Source organism: Periplaneta americana, chromosome 7, assembly GCF_040183065.1.
Source record: "Periplaneta americana isolate PAMFEO1 chromosome 7, P.americana_PAMFEO1_priV1, whole genome shotgun sequence".
In the NCBI taxonomy this organism is placed as follows: domain Eukaryota; kingdom Metazoa; phylum Arthropoda; class Insecta; order Blattodea; family Blattidae; genus Periplaneta; species Periplaneta americana.
The window spans coordinates 51,613,439-51,633,873 of NC_091123.1; the positions used below are offsets into that span (position 1 = coordinate 51,613,439).

At 34.1% G+C, this 20,435-nt stretch overlaps 1 protein-coding gene across 1 annotated transcript in view; it reads right to left on the bottom strand.

Annotated features, from left to right (window-relative positions):
• The window catches only part of LOC138703093 (protein YIPF5-like), a 432,888-nt gene that overhangs the window by 17,709 nt on the left and 394,744 nt on the right, over window positions 1–20,435 (bottom strand). The window contains exon 3 of the mRNA XM_069830677.1: window positions 2,243–2,424. Coding sequence (XP_069686778.1) covers window positions 2,243–2,382 — 140 coding nt within the window. The 5' untranslated portion in view covers window positions 2,383–2,424. The remainder of the gene's footprint in view (window positions 1–2,242; window positions 2,425–20,435) is intronic.

Sequence of the window (20,435 nt, forward strand, 5' to 3'; positions counted from 1 at the left end):
AGTGGGACGAAAATATACTATTATCTATACCGGATTCGATTGCTGGTAAAATTCATGTTCTGGCAATAATAAATTAATTAAGTAGTAAAATATCGCTGCAATCGAAAAGTATTGGGAATAAATCTGAGTAAGGAACAAAAAAAAGTTTCCTTCCCAGGCAGGATTCGAACCACGAAAGTCTTAGTTACCAGTCTATCGTGCTCTGAGTGAACAAGGCTCTGCAATCAGCTACAAAGGTCCGTCCGGTTTTTTTGCCACTACTGTACAATTACACACTACTTATACATCTATCGCTTATTTTTTTTAGTAGAGTTTTTTTATCCCACCTCTGCACAATTCTCGTATAAAATTGTTCAGAGTTCACAAGTATGACCATAGATGGGCAACTCATGCTCCCAAAGTGCTAAGAAACCTTGAAAGAGAGAAAGGCAGACGGAGCCAGCCGCAGCAGTTACAAGTTGTTTGTAGTTTCGCTGCAAAAGCCACGGTGCGCTCTGGCGGCTCATGCAGGTGGTCGTGATATCTATTCCATAATTTGAATTTCAGAATGACGCATTGGTACAATAATTATAGTAATTTTAGACAGACTATAACTGATCACATAACAAAATTATATTACTTTCTAGCAGTGTAAATTAGTTTAGTACTGGAAACACAAACTGAATACAACCTTTTCAAGATACAACAAATATAGCTGCAACACTTATTTATTATTACAATATTTGTTAATATCTCTTATTATAGGTCTTATTTGAAACGTAGAACGTTAGAATTTACATTATAGAGTATTCCTCTGTTCTCAGAAAGGTAATAGTCTGTATTCGCAAACAATAACAAATACAAGGAAGTATTTTTTATATGTCACTGCAGATGAAATAAGCTTACTTCTGAGCTCTTTCTTTACTTTGAGAGATTTTACACTTCTTTCTTGTATTAAACTCTGCCTCAAGCACATACAGTATAGGCCTATATGGAAGCAAAGAGTATATTTGGAAATTCTGACTTAGGCAACATTACGAACAGTTCGATTCCTGATTTTGCTGGAATCTGAGTGGCGTGCTGTTCTTTAGATTTATTAATTCAAACTATAAATTTTCAGAATTTTCTATCGACGCGACGTAAGCCAATAAGATTTCAGAAAAAATTCGATTCCTTGTCAATTGCCACTGTTTCTCCTAACTTGGCAGTGAATTCTGCTGTAGGTCTTGAAGTAGGGTCTTATATTTGATAAGATTTTCTTATCACTCTTCAAGAGTTTATAGTCAAAGAAAGTGAAGTCTATGTTCTACATAATACTGCCACATTTTAAATTTATCCATAAACGTTCTTAGCTAGTCGATTATATGTCTTGCAATTCTGTAATTCGCACGCACAACTTGCTAACGTTATTTGATATCAGTCTCACTGTGTTGATATCCCATTTTTACCTTTAGCTGTTCTAAAGCAGATGCAGGCAGTATTTCTTAACTAAAATCTTCAATGTTTATTTGTAACATAAAGTTTCATGCGTAAGAGAGTGTAACAGAATAAAGCTTTACCTCTCCTCTTAATTAAAAAATTCTCTTTTTACTCGTAGCTAAAGGGAAATGATCTGGGAATTATATTGTTTTTCACTTAAAACGAGCCGCCACTTACTGCAGACGCGATCGAACTTGCGTCTTGAAAGAACCGCACACAGACAATACAGCTCGTACAGAGTCTATTCTACCTGCACTGAGATTGTGTTGACACTCTGAGAGCACGAGTTGCCCACCCATGAGTATGACCGTTAAAGAATAAATGTTCAAAAATATCAATACACTTTTCTTTTCGTTGCCTTCCTTATTCCCTTTATTTTTCTTAGTATATTAGTTAGGCCTACAAAAAATATATTTCTCACTATTCAACTCACAACATGAAATTAAGATATAGTTTTTTTAAATAAGTAAAAAGTCATAATTTATTATCATTATTATTATTATTGTTGTTGTTGTTGTTTCAGATTATTGTCTTGTGATTTTACCTGTTTCAGTTACATCTAGTAACAGTTGGAAACATTTAAAAGACGGCCATATTACCTTTTGGGTACAAATCTTACGTGAGTCCCAATACACGTATACTTCGTCCTGCACTGCTCTCCCCATTTACATCACAGTTCTAATATTCGCTGATGTGTGTTCACTTTTAATGAACAGCAGGTAGCCTATGTGCTAGGCGGAGTTCGAATGCACATGGTGTGAGAGAAATGAATACTGTTACTTACTGAAGGGAGAGGACGATGTTGATACCAGAAAGGACGACCATGGGCAGAAGGCAGTAGCCAAGCACGGACACGACAGTTCCCAGAGTCACTCCAGATACGGCCATCAAGCTGAGGAGGGCGTACACAGCTAGGCAACCCATCACTCCGATCCCATAGATGTAGCTGAAGTGCACCTTTCCAGACTGAAACAACAAAAATACCAGAGCTATTTCACATAATTCAGAGATAGACATTCTTGAGTATTTGCACCGCGTGCTCTAATTAATTTCACTCGTGTGCGTTGTTCTGAAGATTGCATCAATTCTAGGAGCTCTAGACTTTTCTGTCTCGCTAAAGTCAGTGAAAGACAAATATTGACTGAGGCATTTAAAAGAAAACTAAAATTTTGTAATCAATGAATGTATACAAACAGAGCTTCTCTGAGTCAGTTACAATATGGCTAGCATGAGTGATATTAAACGACGTTCAGTTTCTCAATTGCATCCTATATATATATATAAATATATATATACCTTCGGAGATATAAAATGGGGTTAAAATGTCTACTTATTAAAAAAGTTGTTTCTTACGACGTTTAGACAATTAAATTTATAGCGCCATTTAAACATTAGTCAGTCTGGAGATATCGTAGGACTGGATCGTGAAGAACGTCTGAATGACTTTCGTAATAATAAACTTGCGATAGAATTAAATTTATTTAATGTTACTGTAGGCATATAACATTAATATTTTAATTATTTATTTGTATTTATTTTTAATTACCACAACTATGATGTATTTTATTTTATATAATAATACAAAACATATAATACAGAATAATATATCAGACTACAGAATATAATTAGAACAATAGAAGTAGAAATAAAATAATACATCAATATAAAAAAGAGGATAGAATAATATTAACAAAATTTGAGTACCGAATGGGCAGCGCTTGTGTTCTGTCGCAATTCGGATATATTATTAATATAAGAGAAATATATAAATAAAATAAAATAGTAATTCAAAGTAAAATTACAGCTAAAATGAAATTATATAATATAATATTAACATAGAGAAGAATAATACTGTATGTGAAATGAAGTAGGACAATTTATGAAAAATATACAGGGTGATTGACGAGGATTTATCGCCATTTACGGAGCTTATTTCCGACGATATTCTGAGCAAATAATGTCACATAAACATGCGTCCCAATCGCAATATTTTCAGTGTTACACTAATTTGAAGTTGTTAGTAAAATACCTTTTTTCTTTAGTTTTAAGGGTAAAAGAATATTACAAATAGAGAATGAAATGTTCAGAAGTATTTCTTTAATTGGTTAGTCTTCCGATGACTATGGAGTTGATCTTGTTTGCAATTATAGTCAGTGTCGCCAATTGTTTCCCCGTAAATCGATGAGCATGAATCCATTGTACTAAATAAGTGCGAAATCCTACTTCCACATCTACATTTCATCTTCTAATTGTATCTAAAGAAAACGATACTTCTTCATAACAATTGTTCATTTAATTAATGTATTAATCAGGTTATTTGTAATTATATTATGTTTATATTAAATAATGTGTTCTTCAGATAATGGAAATGTATTTGTTGTAATAACAAGAAAAAAGCGCCGTGCAAATAATTAACATTGTTAAACCTGTATTTCGCTTTTCTCAATTGGCATTACTGAATAACATCAAATTCCTTAATTGCAGTAATAGTTATTAATCTATTTCACCTTCACAATGTCTGATTTGCTTGAGTATTCATAAATATACTGTACAATATTATTAACATTTTGTGAGCGACTTTCAGCGATATGTTATTTACATTTTTATTCACGAAATAGTCTTTATAAATGTCACTCGAAGTGTGAGATTACTATAGAATAACTGCGAAAATCATTAAAATAAATCTTGCAACGCAGGGTTCTATCGCGCATCACCGACTGAGTATAGCAGGGGGAGAGGGGAAGGTAACAAGTGCACGCCGCGCTTGCTAGAGTAGCCGTGCTGTTGCGAAATGCTTCATAGAAAAATAACGATTTCCTCTAAAACGGTGAATATTAGAGGGGGGAAAAAAAAAACTTATTCCGATTTTTCAAATCTCTCCTCATGATCTATTACCAGTTTCATTTTGGTGCAGAGGTTAGTGTCCATCCTGTATAGACATAGGCTGTAATGATACATTGCGACGCTAAAATTTGTAATAATAATAACCGATAAATATAACATAAGTGGTTTAAATATGGTGATGACGAAAGTAATTATGGTGTTAGTGGCGACAAAAATTTAGATTATAGTGCTGACAACGGTAAATACAATGATAATGGCATAATTATTTACGTGATAATAATAACGAAAGAGATTATGATCCTTAAAATACTACACAAATATATTTATTTATTTATTTATTTATTTATTTAATCTGTCAGGATTAAGGCAATAATGCCTTCTCTTCCATCCCACCAGATAGCACATATAAATACAAAAAATAAATACAGACGTTGGTGAAAATAATACAAATTAAATTAAAGCCCTATAGAGGGTCAACAGGGTCAAAAGTACATTATAGAGCTCTCATCGAGCTAATAGAAGAAAAAAAGAAAGAAAAACAGAGATAGCAATGATGATGATGATAATAATAATAATAATAATAATAATAATAATAAATACATTACATATTAATTGCCAATTTTACAACAGCATAGTTACAATATTTACTAATGTGTCACGGGTTAAGACGAAGTTGCGCGACCTGACTGGTGTTCAGAAAGCAATTCCATGAACTACTGGGTGTTCATTTCAAAGTGTGTCATGACGTCACTGTTGTGAGTCAGCGATTTGAAGCGAGTTTCACCTTTTATGTCAGAGAAGTTGCCTATTAATCAAGGCGTTCAATCTGAACTTGAGAACGTGTATGGTATAACTTGAACGTCGTAGTAACAGATGGCGGTCTGTACGGTCTGTGTGCTACCATAACCTCTTTCGAACTGTACGCAGGGTATTTGTTATCATCGGTTGCGTACGGCAACATTCCACAGTACAAATAAAATGCTCCGTGTCAATGTTGACCGTCCAAGTTAATGTCAGCAAATACGTAAGTAATCGTCTTAACCCTCTCCCCATATCCCGACAGGAAGAAAAAAACTCACCTCAGTACGTGTTTCCAAACAGTTCACAATCCTGCCACTACATGCGTTATCGTACGTATCGGTAAACTGACTCTTCAGAATGAACGCCGTACTTTCTAGGCAACTTCTCTGGCACATAGGTAATACGCCTCTGCGGAAGTGTAGGAGGATTGAATTCTCTAGGCTCATCGACTAGCCAAATGACGTCATACAGCGATCCATGACACACTTTGAACTGAACACGCAGTAGAATGTGATTTTTTAATTTAAATTTGAATTTTGATATTGTTCGACAGTCTCTGACATGGTTACGGAGAGAGTTACAGAGGCGTGGAATAGATATGCTGAAAGATGATGAATAGAAGGATGTTCTGTGCAGAGGAATAGAGAGAAGGTACATGTTCCGGGTTCGAGGTAGTGAAAGGTAATCAAAACGAGATGTCAGGTAAGAGGGTGTGGAGGTGTGGATGATTTTAAATAGTAATAAGAGAGAGTTGAAGAATCTTCTTTCTTTAAGTAGATTCCAAGACAACAATCTAGTGACGGTGTTACATGATCGAATTTTCTAATGTTACAAACGAAACGAACGCAGATATTGTGAAGACGCTGTAGTCTATGGGCAAGATCAGTATTTACATTCGTGAATAGAGAATCGCAATAATCGAAGTGGGGCATCACTAAAGTTTGGATCAGGTTCTTTTTAAGGCTGAGAGGTAAAATGTGGGTTAAGTGTCTTGAGGGAATGAATTATGGAAAAAGTTTTCTTACATATGTAGGTCATTTGACTTTGAAAATTTAAATTTGAATCTAAATATACCCCTAATTATTTTACTGCCTTACTATGTGATATTGATAATTTTATTGTGTTTAATGTAGTACTTACTTATTTACAAATGACTTTTAAGGAACCCGAAGGTTCATTGCCGCCCTCACATAAACCCGCCATCGGTCCCTATCCTGTGCAAGATTAATCCAGTCTCTATCATCATATCCCACCTCCCTCAAATCCATTTTAATATTATCCTCCCATCTACGTCTCGGCCTCCCCAAAGGTCTTTTTCCCTCCGGTCTCCCAACTAACACTCTATATGCATTTCTGGATTCGCCCATACGTGCTACACGCCCTGCCCATCTCAAACGTCTGGATTTAATGCTCCTAATTATGTCAGGTGAAGAATACAATGCGTTGTGTAACTTTCTCCATTCTCCTGTAACTTCATCCTGCTTAGCCCCAAATATTTTCCTAAGCACCTTATTCTCAAACACCCTTAAACCTATGTTCCTCTCTAAGAGTGAGAGTCCAAGTTTCACAACCATACAGAACAACCGGTAATATAACTGTTTTATAAATTCTAACTTTCAGATTTTTGGACAGCAGACTGGATGATAAGAGCTTCTCAACCGAATAATAACACGCATTTCCCATATTTATTCTGCGTTTAATTTCCTCCCGAGTGTCATTTATATTTGTTACTGTTGCTCCAAGATATTTGAATTTTTCCACCCCTTCGAAGGATAAATCTCCAATTTTTATATTTCCATTTCGTACAATATTCTGGTCACGAGACAGAATCATATACTTCGTCTTTTCGGGATTTACTTCCAAACCTATCTCTTTACTTGCTTCAAGTAAAATTTCCGTTTTTTTTTTCTCTCTAATCGTTTGTGGATTTTCTCCTAACATATTCACGTCATCCGCATAGACAAGCAGCTGATGTAACCCGTTCAATTCCAAACCCTGCCTGTTATCCTGAACTTTCCTAATGGCATATTCTAAAGCGAAGTTAAAAAGTAAAGGTATTAGTGCATGTAGTGATATTAATAATTACTGTGCTTAATATAGTGATATTGATAATTGTGCAATAAATAACTAACATATTCAATTTTAATTTTTAAAAGTGGACAATGAAACGTGTTTTTTATGTATGGTGCTTAATGTCCAAACATCCCTCAATGATTGTTGCTGTAATCGAAAAGACTTTAATCCATAAATATCACAAGCGACCAAAATAAATCACTACAAATCCGGGCTTAAAATATGATTTTTATTGTGCTTGTTTCATAAGCTCCACACAACAAACCAGCACAATTGCAATAAATCAAGCAACAAAAGTGCTATGAGCATTTGTCACTTCTGACTACGCACTTCATGAACAAGTCTGTTCAAATAACACCTTTTTCGGGGCGAGAGAAACTACATAATCCAATATACTAGTGATGAAAAATTTAATGGAGTTGATGAATGGAAAGGTATCAATCATTTGGCAATAAAGTTTCAGTAAGACGATATGGCTATTCGAATACAAATGTTATTAATTAAATCTCCGTTTCTCTCTAAAAATTAAATTCCTAATAAATAATTGTTATAATGCGACCGTACCATGTAGGCCTACCATCTCTTAGTACGTCATCATCATACAAGTTACTTTTATTAATATTATTATCCATTATACTTATTGCATCAAACTTAAAATTTGAGGTTAACATATTTGAAAATGTATGTATCTGATGATATCGCATTAGCGACGAAAAACGTTAATACTAGTCACAAAATATGTAATATAAAGGATTTATTCCTTGAATACTGTATGATAAATCACTGACTGAAAATAATAAAACCATTTAATTTAATTAGCCTACCAGGACTTATCTGAAATATCTTTAAAAATGAATGTAAAATTCTGTATATATTTGTTTTTCCACTACATTCCTTCATTTTTTCTTTTAAGAGGTTAGGTACAGTTACCCTTAAAAAGAATGAGACGATTCTTGGTCGTCGGAAGTTAAAGTTCTACAGCGCGGTTCACTCGATATCGACGTAACGATACATAACTTGACAAATAGTACAAGAATTGTTACAAGGACCACAACAAGGACAAGGGCCAGAATAAGGATCACGAAGAAGATTGCCATTTAAGGCCAGGATTTCACAACATAGCTCGAGTCACAAAATATCATTGCTTCACTGTACCGAATGGCAAATGCCTGATAAGGGATCTACATTCTGGACTGCTGATGTTACTGTCTTGTCTCGGTAGCTCATATAGTAGCGTGTTGGTTCCGCTGTATAACCGAAACGTCTCGAGTTCGATCCCGGGTAAGACTTTTTTTTATTGAGGTGTAATTAATTTGTTCAGAGTTCCTCGACTGTCTAATTTGTCGAAAAATATGGAATAATTTATGCCCAATTTCTGGGTTTTACAAGTTGGCTGAACCTCGTCAAAAAAAAAATAAATAAAACTTACTTGGAAGTTAAAAGTATTCTTCCTCAAACAAAAATAATAAGAAACAAAAAGAGACCTGTTAACTTAAAATCTTGTCCACATGCCATCAGCTTCTATTACAGATCTAAGTCGATCCGGCATGGATGTCACGAGATTGTGAAATAAGTTCTGATCCCCGGCGAGATCTTCCCAGGTGTCAACAATTTGATCCCACAATTCGTCTCGATTTCGAGGGCGTCGGAGGGCATAGGGACTATCCTTCTCTTTTTCAATTCCACCCGTAAATTTTCGATGACATTCAAATCAGGTGACTTCGAAGGCCAATTAATGATTTCGATCTCGGGTCTCCTTTGAAACCATCTTTGAATGCTTGCAGCATAGTGCACGGGATGGCTATCCTGCTGGAACAGCAATGTTTCTTCGGGAAAACGTTCTCGGGCGGAGGGAAGGTATATATTTTCCAGAATGTGCTCGTAAGTTCCCGCATTAAACCGGCCATAGATGCTTCTATAACGCCAGGTCCATCGTAAGACATCCACACCCAACACGATATGCTAAAGCGCCCCGATCTTTCACGTCGGTGCACATAGCGCTGGTCATGTCGGAGACCACCCTCACAATAGACACGGACAGGACCTTCGTAATCACTCGAGATGGTTGTTTCGTCGGAGAAAATTACATTTCTCCAATCGAAATCCACTCGATTGGTAGCGAAGGCAAGACGGTCGACAGCTTGTGCTCCCCCAATATTTCCATTTGCGCAGCCCTCCGGCTCCTAATACCGCGGTTCCTCAACCTGCTGATCACAGTCTGTGAAGAGCTGGGAAAGTTAGATACTGCTTTTATTTCGTTAGCAGTCAGAAAGGGGTCCTGTCGAACTGTCTCGAATAAGAGAGCATCCTCTTCCAATGAAGATATCCACGGACGCCCAGGAATAGGGCGATTTTCGACCTCCCCTAAATTTTGGTAACGATAACCCACCTCGCGGCTGTACTTCCAGGAACACCGACCAAACGGCCAGCAGATCTAGCTCCATATCCAGCCTCAACTAGAGCTATAACTCGCTGTCTCATGTCACGTCGGTTCGCCATTACGATGAGAAATGAGGGATGACGATAATACTTTAGTGTAGACAATGACTATTTAACGTGATATAGAATTATTGAAATAAGAGGCATCTTGCATAGTAAGAGTTAATAAATCAACCCTAAATTAAATATCTAAATAACAGGATGTAACAGGAAGTCCAACTGTTGCGAAACTAATCAAATTAAATCTAAGCTGAAGTAGCACAGCCATTGATAAATGTTTTGTACACAGAATTAGACTGAATTCCTATTCGACAGAACCTATAATCAATGGCTTGTCTGAACATGATAAACAAATCCTAAGTGTTTCCAATGCCACTGAACAATTTCAAAATATTAATTTAAAAACTAAGAAAGGATCGTAAATGTTGTATCTAATGATTATTTACATTTATGCCTACAAAATGAATCTTGGAAAAACGTATATGATACTGGTACTACTGATATTAACAGTTAATGTATTGCATTTTTCACTTAATTTCATAATCACTTCAGTGGATTTTCTCCACTCAATGTTGTGAAAAAATTCAAAAGTAAAAACATGTAGATAACGCAGGGACTTCAAAATCTCATGTATTAAAAAGAAGAATCTATATGTAATGAGTTGCAATGTAATGATCCTCATGTTCTTAAATACTGCAAGGAGTACAGTGTAATTTATCAAAAATTATTAAAGTGGGAAATAGAATATATTTGAATAGAAAAGTACAAAATTCAGATAATGCAATTAAATCTATTCGGAATATTATTAAATTTAAACTTGTAGATATCCTAAGAAAGAAAATATTTTTTCACTAAAACCAATGATTATAAAGTAGAGGATCCCAAATCTATTGCAAATTCTTTTAACGTATTATAGTATATAGTACAGAAATATTATTGACAACTTAAACATTCAAGATTTTGCAAAAGATACTGCAATTGGTTACTTAACAGATGCATTTAATAATTAGTATTAATATATGTAATTAGTCAATAACTGCAACAGTGCTTTTCCATTCAATCATAACATGAATAAAATTGAATGCATACTAAATTAAACACTATTTCAAACACGTAGATAAAATAGTTAAAATTAACTGAAGGTGTGAGAATGAAATAATCTAAAGCGATACTTTTAACAAAAATTGTTTTGTGCGAGTGCATTTCTTACACATATGGGAAAGCTATTAATAAAATATTGTAATAATTACTCAACAAATTACATAGCCTATGGACTCTAAACCTTTGTAAAAGTTTGTCTATTATTATATATATTTTTATAATTTCATTTTAATTGTTAGTTTTTAATATATATGCATTTACATTATACATGTGTGTGTATAAATGCATTCATTAGATTAACGTTTATAATATTATAACTTGTAAATTTGTATTGTTTGCGATCATTAACACTTAATCTCAGGACTTTGTAAAACTCTATTTCAACGTTACTTAGCTATTTCAACGTTATTTAGACAAAAAAAATCGTTGTATAGACTAAGAATCGAACTCGCACTCTTCTACACAACACGCAGAAGTCTTACCGTCTGAGCTATTGAAACGACATGAAAGCTTTCCTTTCTGTGTGGAGTGTCGATCTAGTCATGAAGGTCCATTGTCGATTTAACTACACGATTTATGTATATATTTATCTTTCATTTACGTAATATTATCATATTTTTTGCAGTTTTTGAAGTGAATTTCGGAACGATGCTAGTAACAAACCAAATAGTCTGAATTTAAGTAACTCAATATTCGTTATCTTGTGTGTCAGTGCTCTGGTCTCCGATCATGCGCAGTGTCTCACATCTGAGACTTAGGAATATTCAATCGTCTCATCCTTTTTCAGGGAAACTGTACAACTTAAGCAGTAATTTTTTTGGAAATATTCAACATTTTTTTCCTCCATTATTGCATCTTGTACAATAATGAAAATTGGTATGTGTAAAACACTATCCTTCTGCTATAAAAAAATTACAAATTTAATTTTTTTTTTTTCAGAAAAACATATTTAGGTTCATACATGCTGCACTTGTATAGATAAGGGTAAATTTGGTATGAGAATAATTTTTATGATAATTTACCGCCATCTATAACAAGTGCAACATGTAGAAAGCTAAATATGATTTTCTGAAAAACTGTTCAAAGTTTCCTCTGTGTTCAAAGTAACCCCAGTTTACGGAATTAAAAAAAAAATATATATATATATATATTTTTTTTTTTTTTTCAAAATTCAAAGTTCACTGTGGAGTAATGAAGCGTTTATCTCATAACTCATAAACTTGTTAACTTTTTCATGATCTCTTTTATTTTATTGCTGAAACTCATATTCACAATATCATGCTCTTTCAACTACACTCCTTAATAAACAACATTTTTTTTTTTTAATTTTGTGTTAGATATTTGACCATTTTTAAAAATGAATTTATTTTTTATCATACAATCTATCTAAGGTAGAGAAGTGATTTTGCATCATATTGTAGATATGACATGGATAAATTCACACAAAATATATCATCACAGAATGTTGGATACTTTTTGAGTTCACTTCATCACTGCACAGTGAACTTTGAGTTTTGAAAAAATATATATATTTTTTTTTTAAATCGTAAAAATAAGTTTATCATATAGCAGAAGGACAGTGTTTTACACATACTAATTTTCATTATTGTACAAGATAGAGTAATGGAGGAAAAAAAAAGTTGATTATTTACAAAATTTTACTCCTTTAAGCCGTACCTAACCCCTTAAAATACTATATCATATATCACTAAAATTACGAGTATATCCATTTTATTTTCTCTTTTCTGATGAGAGGCGTACACATATACTTCTACTTAATCCAGAAAGCTGAAAATTTTAGGAACTGCTTATTTAGATATTTTACGTGTACTGAAAGAATGTTTTTGGAATTCGTTAAATTTCGATATATTACAGGGGTTATATACTGAAAATCGTTGAAAAAAATATATGAATGGGGAAAAATTATTTCTTAGTAAGGAAATAAATTAAAGAAAAACTTTTATTTCAGAATAAAATCAAGCTATGTGTTCATGATCTCTAAAATAATGATCTATTTAAGTTCTAGAGTTTTAGAAGTTTCTTAGGCCCTATTTAAGACATAAACTAACATAGTTCAGATTGAAAATTCCCTGTCCCCTTAAAAGGCTAGGCAATAAAAAATACAGGGTTGTTTGCGATCTCTGATGACGAATTTGAATGACATCATGTGCGTCAGGAGTCACACGACAGCTGAACTGTGGTGCGAGGTGACAGACCAGTAGTGAGTGATCTCATAGTCAAGAGTGCACGGCGACACAGCAGAAATTCCCAAGAAAATCGAGCCTTTTTGGGAGGGGTACATGACGTCACTTTCCAGTGCCAAGTACAGTTAAGTGAAAATAAAAGAAGCCTGCAATAAACGAGATTTCGTTATTTCCAAGAAAGATATCTTCTGTGTACTTAATAAGATTGCTAAAGCTCGAATGGAATTAATTTGTATCATCTCGTGGAGTGCGGCGACTTGTGACGGGGGGTGAATTTGCTTGCTTTTTCCACTCCGGAATTAATCCCAACCGAGCTTTGCCAGTCTTATTACGTACACACAAGATGCCTTTCTGAAAATAACGAAACCATGTGTTTTGAAGGCTCCTATGATTTTCACGTAACGCATCGGAAAGGGTTATTTTGTACCCCTCCCAAAATGGCTCGATTTTCTTGGGCATTGCCACTGTGATACACCGTGCACTCTGATTATGAAATCACTCAACTGGGCTATTCCATATGAAATCGATCAGTAAAAAACTTCGCATTTTTATACTCTAATTTTTTCCCTATTTATACAAGGTGCTGTGAAGAGTGCATATTCAAAAATATACTATCGAAAGTCAAACGGTTTTCGTATTGTTGAACGACAAATTTAGCGTATTTTAGAAAAACAAGCCTCTTTCAGCGCTCAGAACTCTGGAACCATTTACTGTAGAACATTGAACGAGAGCTCATTTTGAAGCTGACATTTGGTAGGTTATGTTAAGAAGTAATCCTTATTTTTATTGTGTACAAAGAGACAGATAATCTGATTTTACTTACTTTTAGGCTTTTTGCTCATTTGTAAAAATGTAAAAGAAATATTGAGAAAAAACATTGCATTATTAAGAGGAATTCGCCATTGTTTGCTTAGTGGTACGGCAATAAGTTTCGAGGGCATTAAATAAATTATTTTCACACGCCTAGACTTGAACGGCGCAATACAGCACGTACTGGCCGAGAGATGATGATAAGCGAGCGTTGGGCGTCATTTTACTCCTGTGTTTATGAAAACTTGTGATGAAGTTAGCCCAGCAATGCGCTACTACACGAAACATCACGTGTTTGTCTCCTGGCCTTGCTTGTCTCGGCTAGCTTCCGTCTCACAGTCAGCTGGTTAGTTCACGTGTGTACTATTTATTTTCTTTATTTGATATTTTCAATACTTTCTTATCAACATACCATCAGTAAAAAATATGGGTTTATTTGTACTTCCAATGCGGAATCTAACTACATATTTTTAAAATAATTTTTTCCTAGGCAAAGGCGTCTTAGGGAAGAAAAATCTAAATTTCTCCATTTCCATAAAAAGTAAGAAAATCTGTTTATATGTCAATATAAACTTTAATTTCTCAGCATCAAAATAAACCATGATTTTGATCCTTGGGTGAAAGGATTTCGGAGCTACAACAGTTTAAAATGGCTAATTTTATGAAAATACGATAAATTTAAATATTTTAAATTTAAACACTATGAAGTTCTGATTCCTCAAACTTTGCACAAAGCATTGTATCACAGTTCTCTACGTACAAAAAAAGGTTTCATTGTATTTAGAAATTGTAAGGTCAATTTTCTCTATATTTCGGTCGATTTGAGATGGAATAGCTCTACTGCTCTGTCACCTCTCGCCGAAATTCAGCTGTCGGTGTGATTCCTGACGCACATGATGTCATTCAATTTCGTTATCAGAGATCGGAAATAACCCTGTATGCAATGATATTCTTAAATTAATGTAACGAAAGATTTTAAGAGACTAAATCGAGGATTTTTCTTCCAAATTTTCGCGTGAAAATTCAAGTAAATATTTTCAGGTGCCCCCTATAGGATACCACTGATGACGTTGTTGATAACGGAGTAAGAAAAGAGATGAAAGGAAATAAAAATAAGAGAAATAGAAGAAAAATGTGACGGAGGAAATCGCGTTACCTCACGTTCTACGTAGATAAAACAGACAATGTTGGAATAGCGACTTTTTATAGCGCGCTGTTCTCTTGGTATTGTTTATGTGATTGTTTTTGCGGCTGGTAGCCTCAGACCTGTTTCCTGTAAACGAATGGTGAGACGGTCTCGTTTAACACTCTGGGGACTCCGCCGGGATCTCAGCGAAAACAATTAAATGTCTGCTTTCGGTATATAAGCTGCCCATGTCTGCTTGAGCTCCAATTTCACCCCCGGGGTGATTAAAATTCAGGCTGGCTTATATCAGAATTCCCCGGTGTTATTCTTGGCAGTAGAGTATTATATTATGTATCTCTTCTTTAAACGAAGTGACCTCACTGTCTTTCAATGAAAACTCTTATACAAGCATATAACAACGCTGAGATAAACTTTTGGCTACTTACGAGTTCATAGCAATTCAAAGAGAGCCGTTGGAACACGACATTCAATTATCTTGGTCTTACGCATACTGTAATTCACCAAAGAAAATACCTGATGTAAACAAAAAAGTAAAACATTAGACAAATCCCCCATATTTATATTAACGTCACAATGACATAGTACGCAATAATATGTATCATAGTTTATGTATTGACTTTGAAGGAAATGGGGATATGACGACTTTCACTAGTAGCCTATAAATTTAGTGAAAGTCAACATTTGATATCAATATATAAGCTTACCGTATTTTCTCGAATACACAGCGCCCTCGAATAAGCCGCGCATCCAACTTTTGAACTGGGGGAGAATAATAATAATAATAATAATAATAATAATAATAATAATAATAATAATAATAATAAAGTAAAACAAATATACATTTTACAAAAATAAAACTTTCAACAAATATATCATCTCATCATCTTCACTTCATGGTTTAGGCTTAGTGCCTGTTCCGTCTTCACATTTTATTCAGTTCCACCTCTTCCTAGGATGTCCGACATCTCTTTTGCCTTTAGGTTGGTATTGTGGTATCAGTGCTGGAATTCTTTCGTTATCCATTCGAGACAGGTATTCTTTCCACTTTTCTTCATAATCTTCAACTTTTTCGTTTATGTTGTATATATTTAATTCTTTACGGATATCCTCATTTCTTATCAGATTCCTTCTTGTACATCCCTTTACTCTGCGAAGAAACCTCATCTCTGCAGCCTGTAATTTACTTTTATCTCGTTCTTTAATTATCCATGATTCGCTTCCTAATATCAAAACGGGTACTGCCATAGTTTTATAGAACTTTAGTTTTGTTTCTTTTCTAGATTTATTTTTTAGTGTTCCATTTATTGTTCCGCATATCCACTGGAATTTGCTTATTCTGTTGTCAATATATCTACATCATAAGTTATGTTACAACCCAAATAATCAAAATGAGATATTTGTTGTATGGGCTTATTATCAACTATTATTTTTGTACGATTTGGAAATTTACCACTGTGGGCCATTACTTTAGTTTTATGAGCTGATATGCTCAAATTATAGTTTTCTTTTCCTAGTAGGTGTAGTTTGTGAATAGCATATTGGAACTTTTCTTCATTGTCTTGTATTAATATTACATCATCGGCAAACATTAGAACATTTAAAAATGTATCTTTACTAATCTTTATAGGCCTACCTGGATTCACCTCCATTTTCCATTCTTTAATTAAGTCATCTCAATAAATATATTCAGGACAAATTAAATACAGTTAAACAAAATACAATTCAGTTCACAGTAAATAAATTAATATCTTCCTTGAAAATGACGCAATTCAAACCTATTCCGTGTACATGCACTGAGTAATCACGAATTTTAGGGTGCTATTCATAAACATTTCGCTAGCCGCGCTACGAGCGTGCTAAACTAACCCCGGCTATCAACTGATTACTTGTACGGGATTCATATCATATCATATTGCTAACATTGGTTTATGAATACGAAAAACGTTAGTTCGCTGATCATCCACCGGAAGCCCGCGCTAAGAATGTCTATGAATATGGTCCTAAAATGGTAAATCCTAGTGATTTGTAAACAAGATTATTATTCCCCCCCACGCTGTTATTTATACTCGCTTTAACATCTTTGGTCATATCGCGAGTTGATCTTTGGTTCAAATCTGAAGGCCTGTGTACTATTGTTGAGACTGGTTCTATTGTTGTGAACTAGATGGCGACTGTATATGAAGGGCTCAGAACCATAGTGGGCCAAATGCCATTTACTAAAACCGTAGAAAACAAGGGTTAAAATGAAGTTATTACCATAATTCAATGGAAACATATAATAATAATAATAATAATAATAATAATAATAATTTATTTATTTAATCTGGCAGAGCTAAGGCCAGTAGGCCTTCTCTTCCGCCCAGCCTGACTCTAATTCTAATTGAATACAATTGGTTACATAGTTATTACATTAATATCTAGACCATGAAACAACATGAAAGTAAATAATGAAAGTTGGATAAGCAATGTTAGTATGACGATAATAAAAATTTTTAAGAAATAGTTATAATAATAATAATAATAATAATAATAATAATAATAATAATAATAATAATGAGATAATTTAGATATTTATCTGTGATATATATATATATATATATATATATATATATATATATATAACCATTAAACATTGAGAAACCTTAAACAGCTATTATTGTTAACAAGTATTGTTAGAAATATATTTCGTTAGCCTATTTTTAAATTGGTTTGATGTCTGACAGCATATAGCAAGTAATATAAAGTATACACATTAAAACTAAATGATAGGCTATGTCAATCTTCATTAAACTATGGTATTCACTTAACTGTAACTCTTGCTTTCTCCGTATTTAATAAATGGCGCTTGGCCCACTATGGCTCTGAACCCTTCATATGTATTACTGATTTGTTATGAAGTTCATTTCGGTGATGAATGAGCCAGGTGATATTCAGGGGTGTTATGGCCCGATTTTCCTAGAATTTGCCTTACGGTTGAGGAAAAACCCTGAAAAACCTCAACCAGGAAATTCAACCCGACCGGGAATCGAACACGGGCCCTCTACGTAAGAGACCAGCACGCTGATCCCTACACCACAGAGGTGGTCAAAGATTAATAATTGTAGTAATACATTGTCTAATTTTTTTTTTCCCCAATTTATATAACAAAATCTCTTAGTACAAGTATGCTAATTGTGAACAAATGTTTTTTCTTAACTAAATTGTCACCATTAAATTTCGAACCACACACGCACTTTCTTATTCACGTGCTTCAGAAAGTCACTGAGATGGATCTAAGTTCAGACAATAGAAGAAAAAAAAATATGATTTATTTAACGACGCTCGCAACTGCAGAGGTTATATCAGCGTCGCCGGTGTGCCGGAATTTTGTCCCGCAGGAGTTCTTTCACATGTCAGTGAATCTGCTGACATGAGCCTGTCGCATTTAAACACGCTTAAATGCCATCGACCTGGGTCGGTATCGAACCCGCAACCCTGAGCACAGAAGGCCAGCTCTATACCGACTAGCTACCGAGGCCGACACAATAGAAGATATCACATTTTCATTCACCAAAGAAATTTTGCAGTCATGTAGCGACGGTGGTCTCAACGATGTGTTAAAACTGCACTTAGCAGTAGCGTGCACCACGCTTGGGTAAATTTAATTCAGTATAAAGTAAAACTAGAAGCGCCTGCTACTTTGATAACACTCCATACTACCGAGTAATATGGCAACTATGGCCATTCAGGTGGAAAATATCAAGATATAGTTCTTGTGTATGACGGTATCAGACCACAAACGTCAGCAGAAGGACTTCTCATTAAAGTGAAGTGGTTGCTGTAAGACTTCACACTACGTGGTCAGGATTACTCGCTGCGAATAGCCAACCGCAATCTATTTGGATCTAGAAGTCGGTATAACCCACCTCATTGACTCGGGCTTACAACTAAACTTCATGGATAGGCACAGCAAACACCAAAACCTCCATGTTACATCGTATCCCGAGTCAACTTGATCCAGTTCCAATCCTCCCCATCTCCTAATGACCGTTTTCAAAGGGGTTTTCCTATCCAAATTCTATATGCAAGTCACTTCTCTTCTCTCTCCGTCCACGGAAAATAAGTCCTACACCCATTGCAATTCACTTGATCCAGTTATAAAGAGGAGAGGGTGTGTACAACGTCACGAAATGTCTTGCTACATAATATTAAAAAGCGTTCGGCGTCTCTGTACTGCGAAAGAGGCACTCTGAAATAATTATTGAAGTATTGGAATTCATGGAATAGGTACTAAATTCGAACTGAACGCAAGTCGAGAAAATAACAAACATGTAATTCTGTCCTAATTAACGCAACTGAACGAGATAAAATATAATTATGTACATGTAATATAAATAAAATAAATAAATATAAATAAATAAACGTACGAATGAATGAATACGAGAATCAATCTATTAATGAATAAAAAATAAATACAAAAAAATAAATGGACGAATGAATCAATGTATGAATGAATTCATGAAAACAAAATACGTAAATCAATAAATAAGTAAATAAAGAAGCGAATGAACGAATGAGAAAAGGAATGAATTAATCAATGAATGAATAAAAAATAAAAATAAATACGTAAATAAATAAATAAACGAATGAATGAATAAAAAACAAATAAATAAGTAAAGAAATATATGAATGTACGAATGAAAGAAGGAATGAATGAATGAATGAATGAATGAAAGAAGGAATGATTAAATGAATGGATGAATAAAAAATAACAATAAATAAATCAATAAAATAACTAAATAAATGAGTAAATAATAAATAAATTAATAGCGCATAAATAAATAAATAAATAAATAAATAAATAAATAAATAAATAAATAAATAAACTAATTAATTAATAATTAAATAAACAAATACAGAAACAAGTAAGCAAGAAAATAAATAAGTACGTAAGTAAAAAAAGAAATAAAGATATAAGCAAATATGTAAATCAATAAGTAATTAAATAAGTAAATAAACAAACAAATAAATATGAAAATAAATATAATACGACATAATAAGACACAAAATGTGACAGAAAAGAGTATCGAATACGATGGGATATAATACAATGTACCGAGTGCGAATAAACGACTTTTATATACAGAGTGTTCATAAAATAAGTAACTATTTTCATGAAAACGATATAGTTCAAGATATCTGTATTCATAAGACGATTGTACACTGCAAACTCACTCATACACACTCATTGGTTCCTTTCGACATGTCGTCCATTGATGTCCCTGCAAAATTCCTATCTGGACACGTGCGGACAAACCTTCAACGGATTTCATTGAGCATATCAGAAACAGTCCAAAACTAATGTGTGATTGGGAATCACGCCGACAAAGACCTATGGACCATTTTTTTTTTCAGAGAGAAGACCATTACTGGTGCCTGTTACTTTGATATGCTGACAGAGTTTCTGCAGCCACAACTGGAACAAGATGGTATCGTAGACACTGTTGTTTAGCAACAAGACGGGACACCTTGCCACTATGCGACAATTGTTAGGGACTATTTGAATGAAGCGTTTCCCA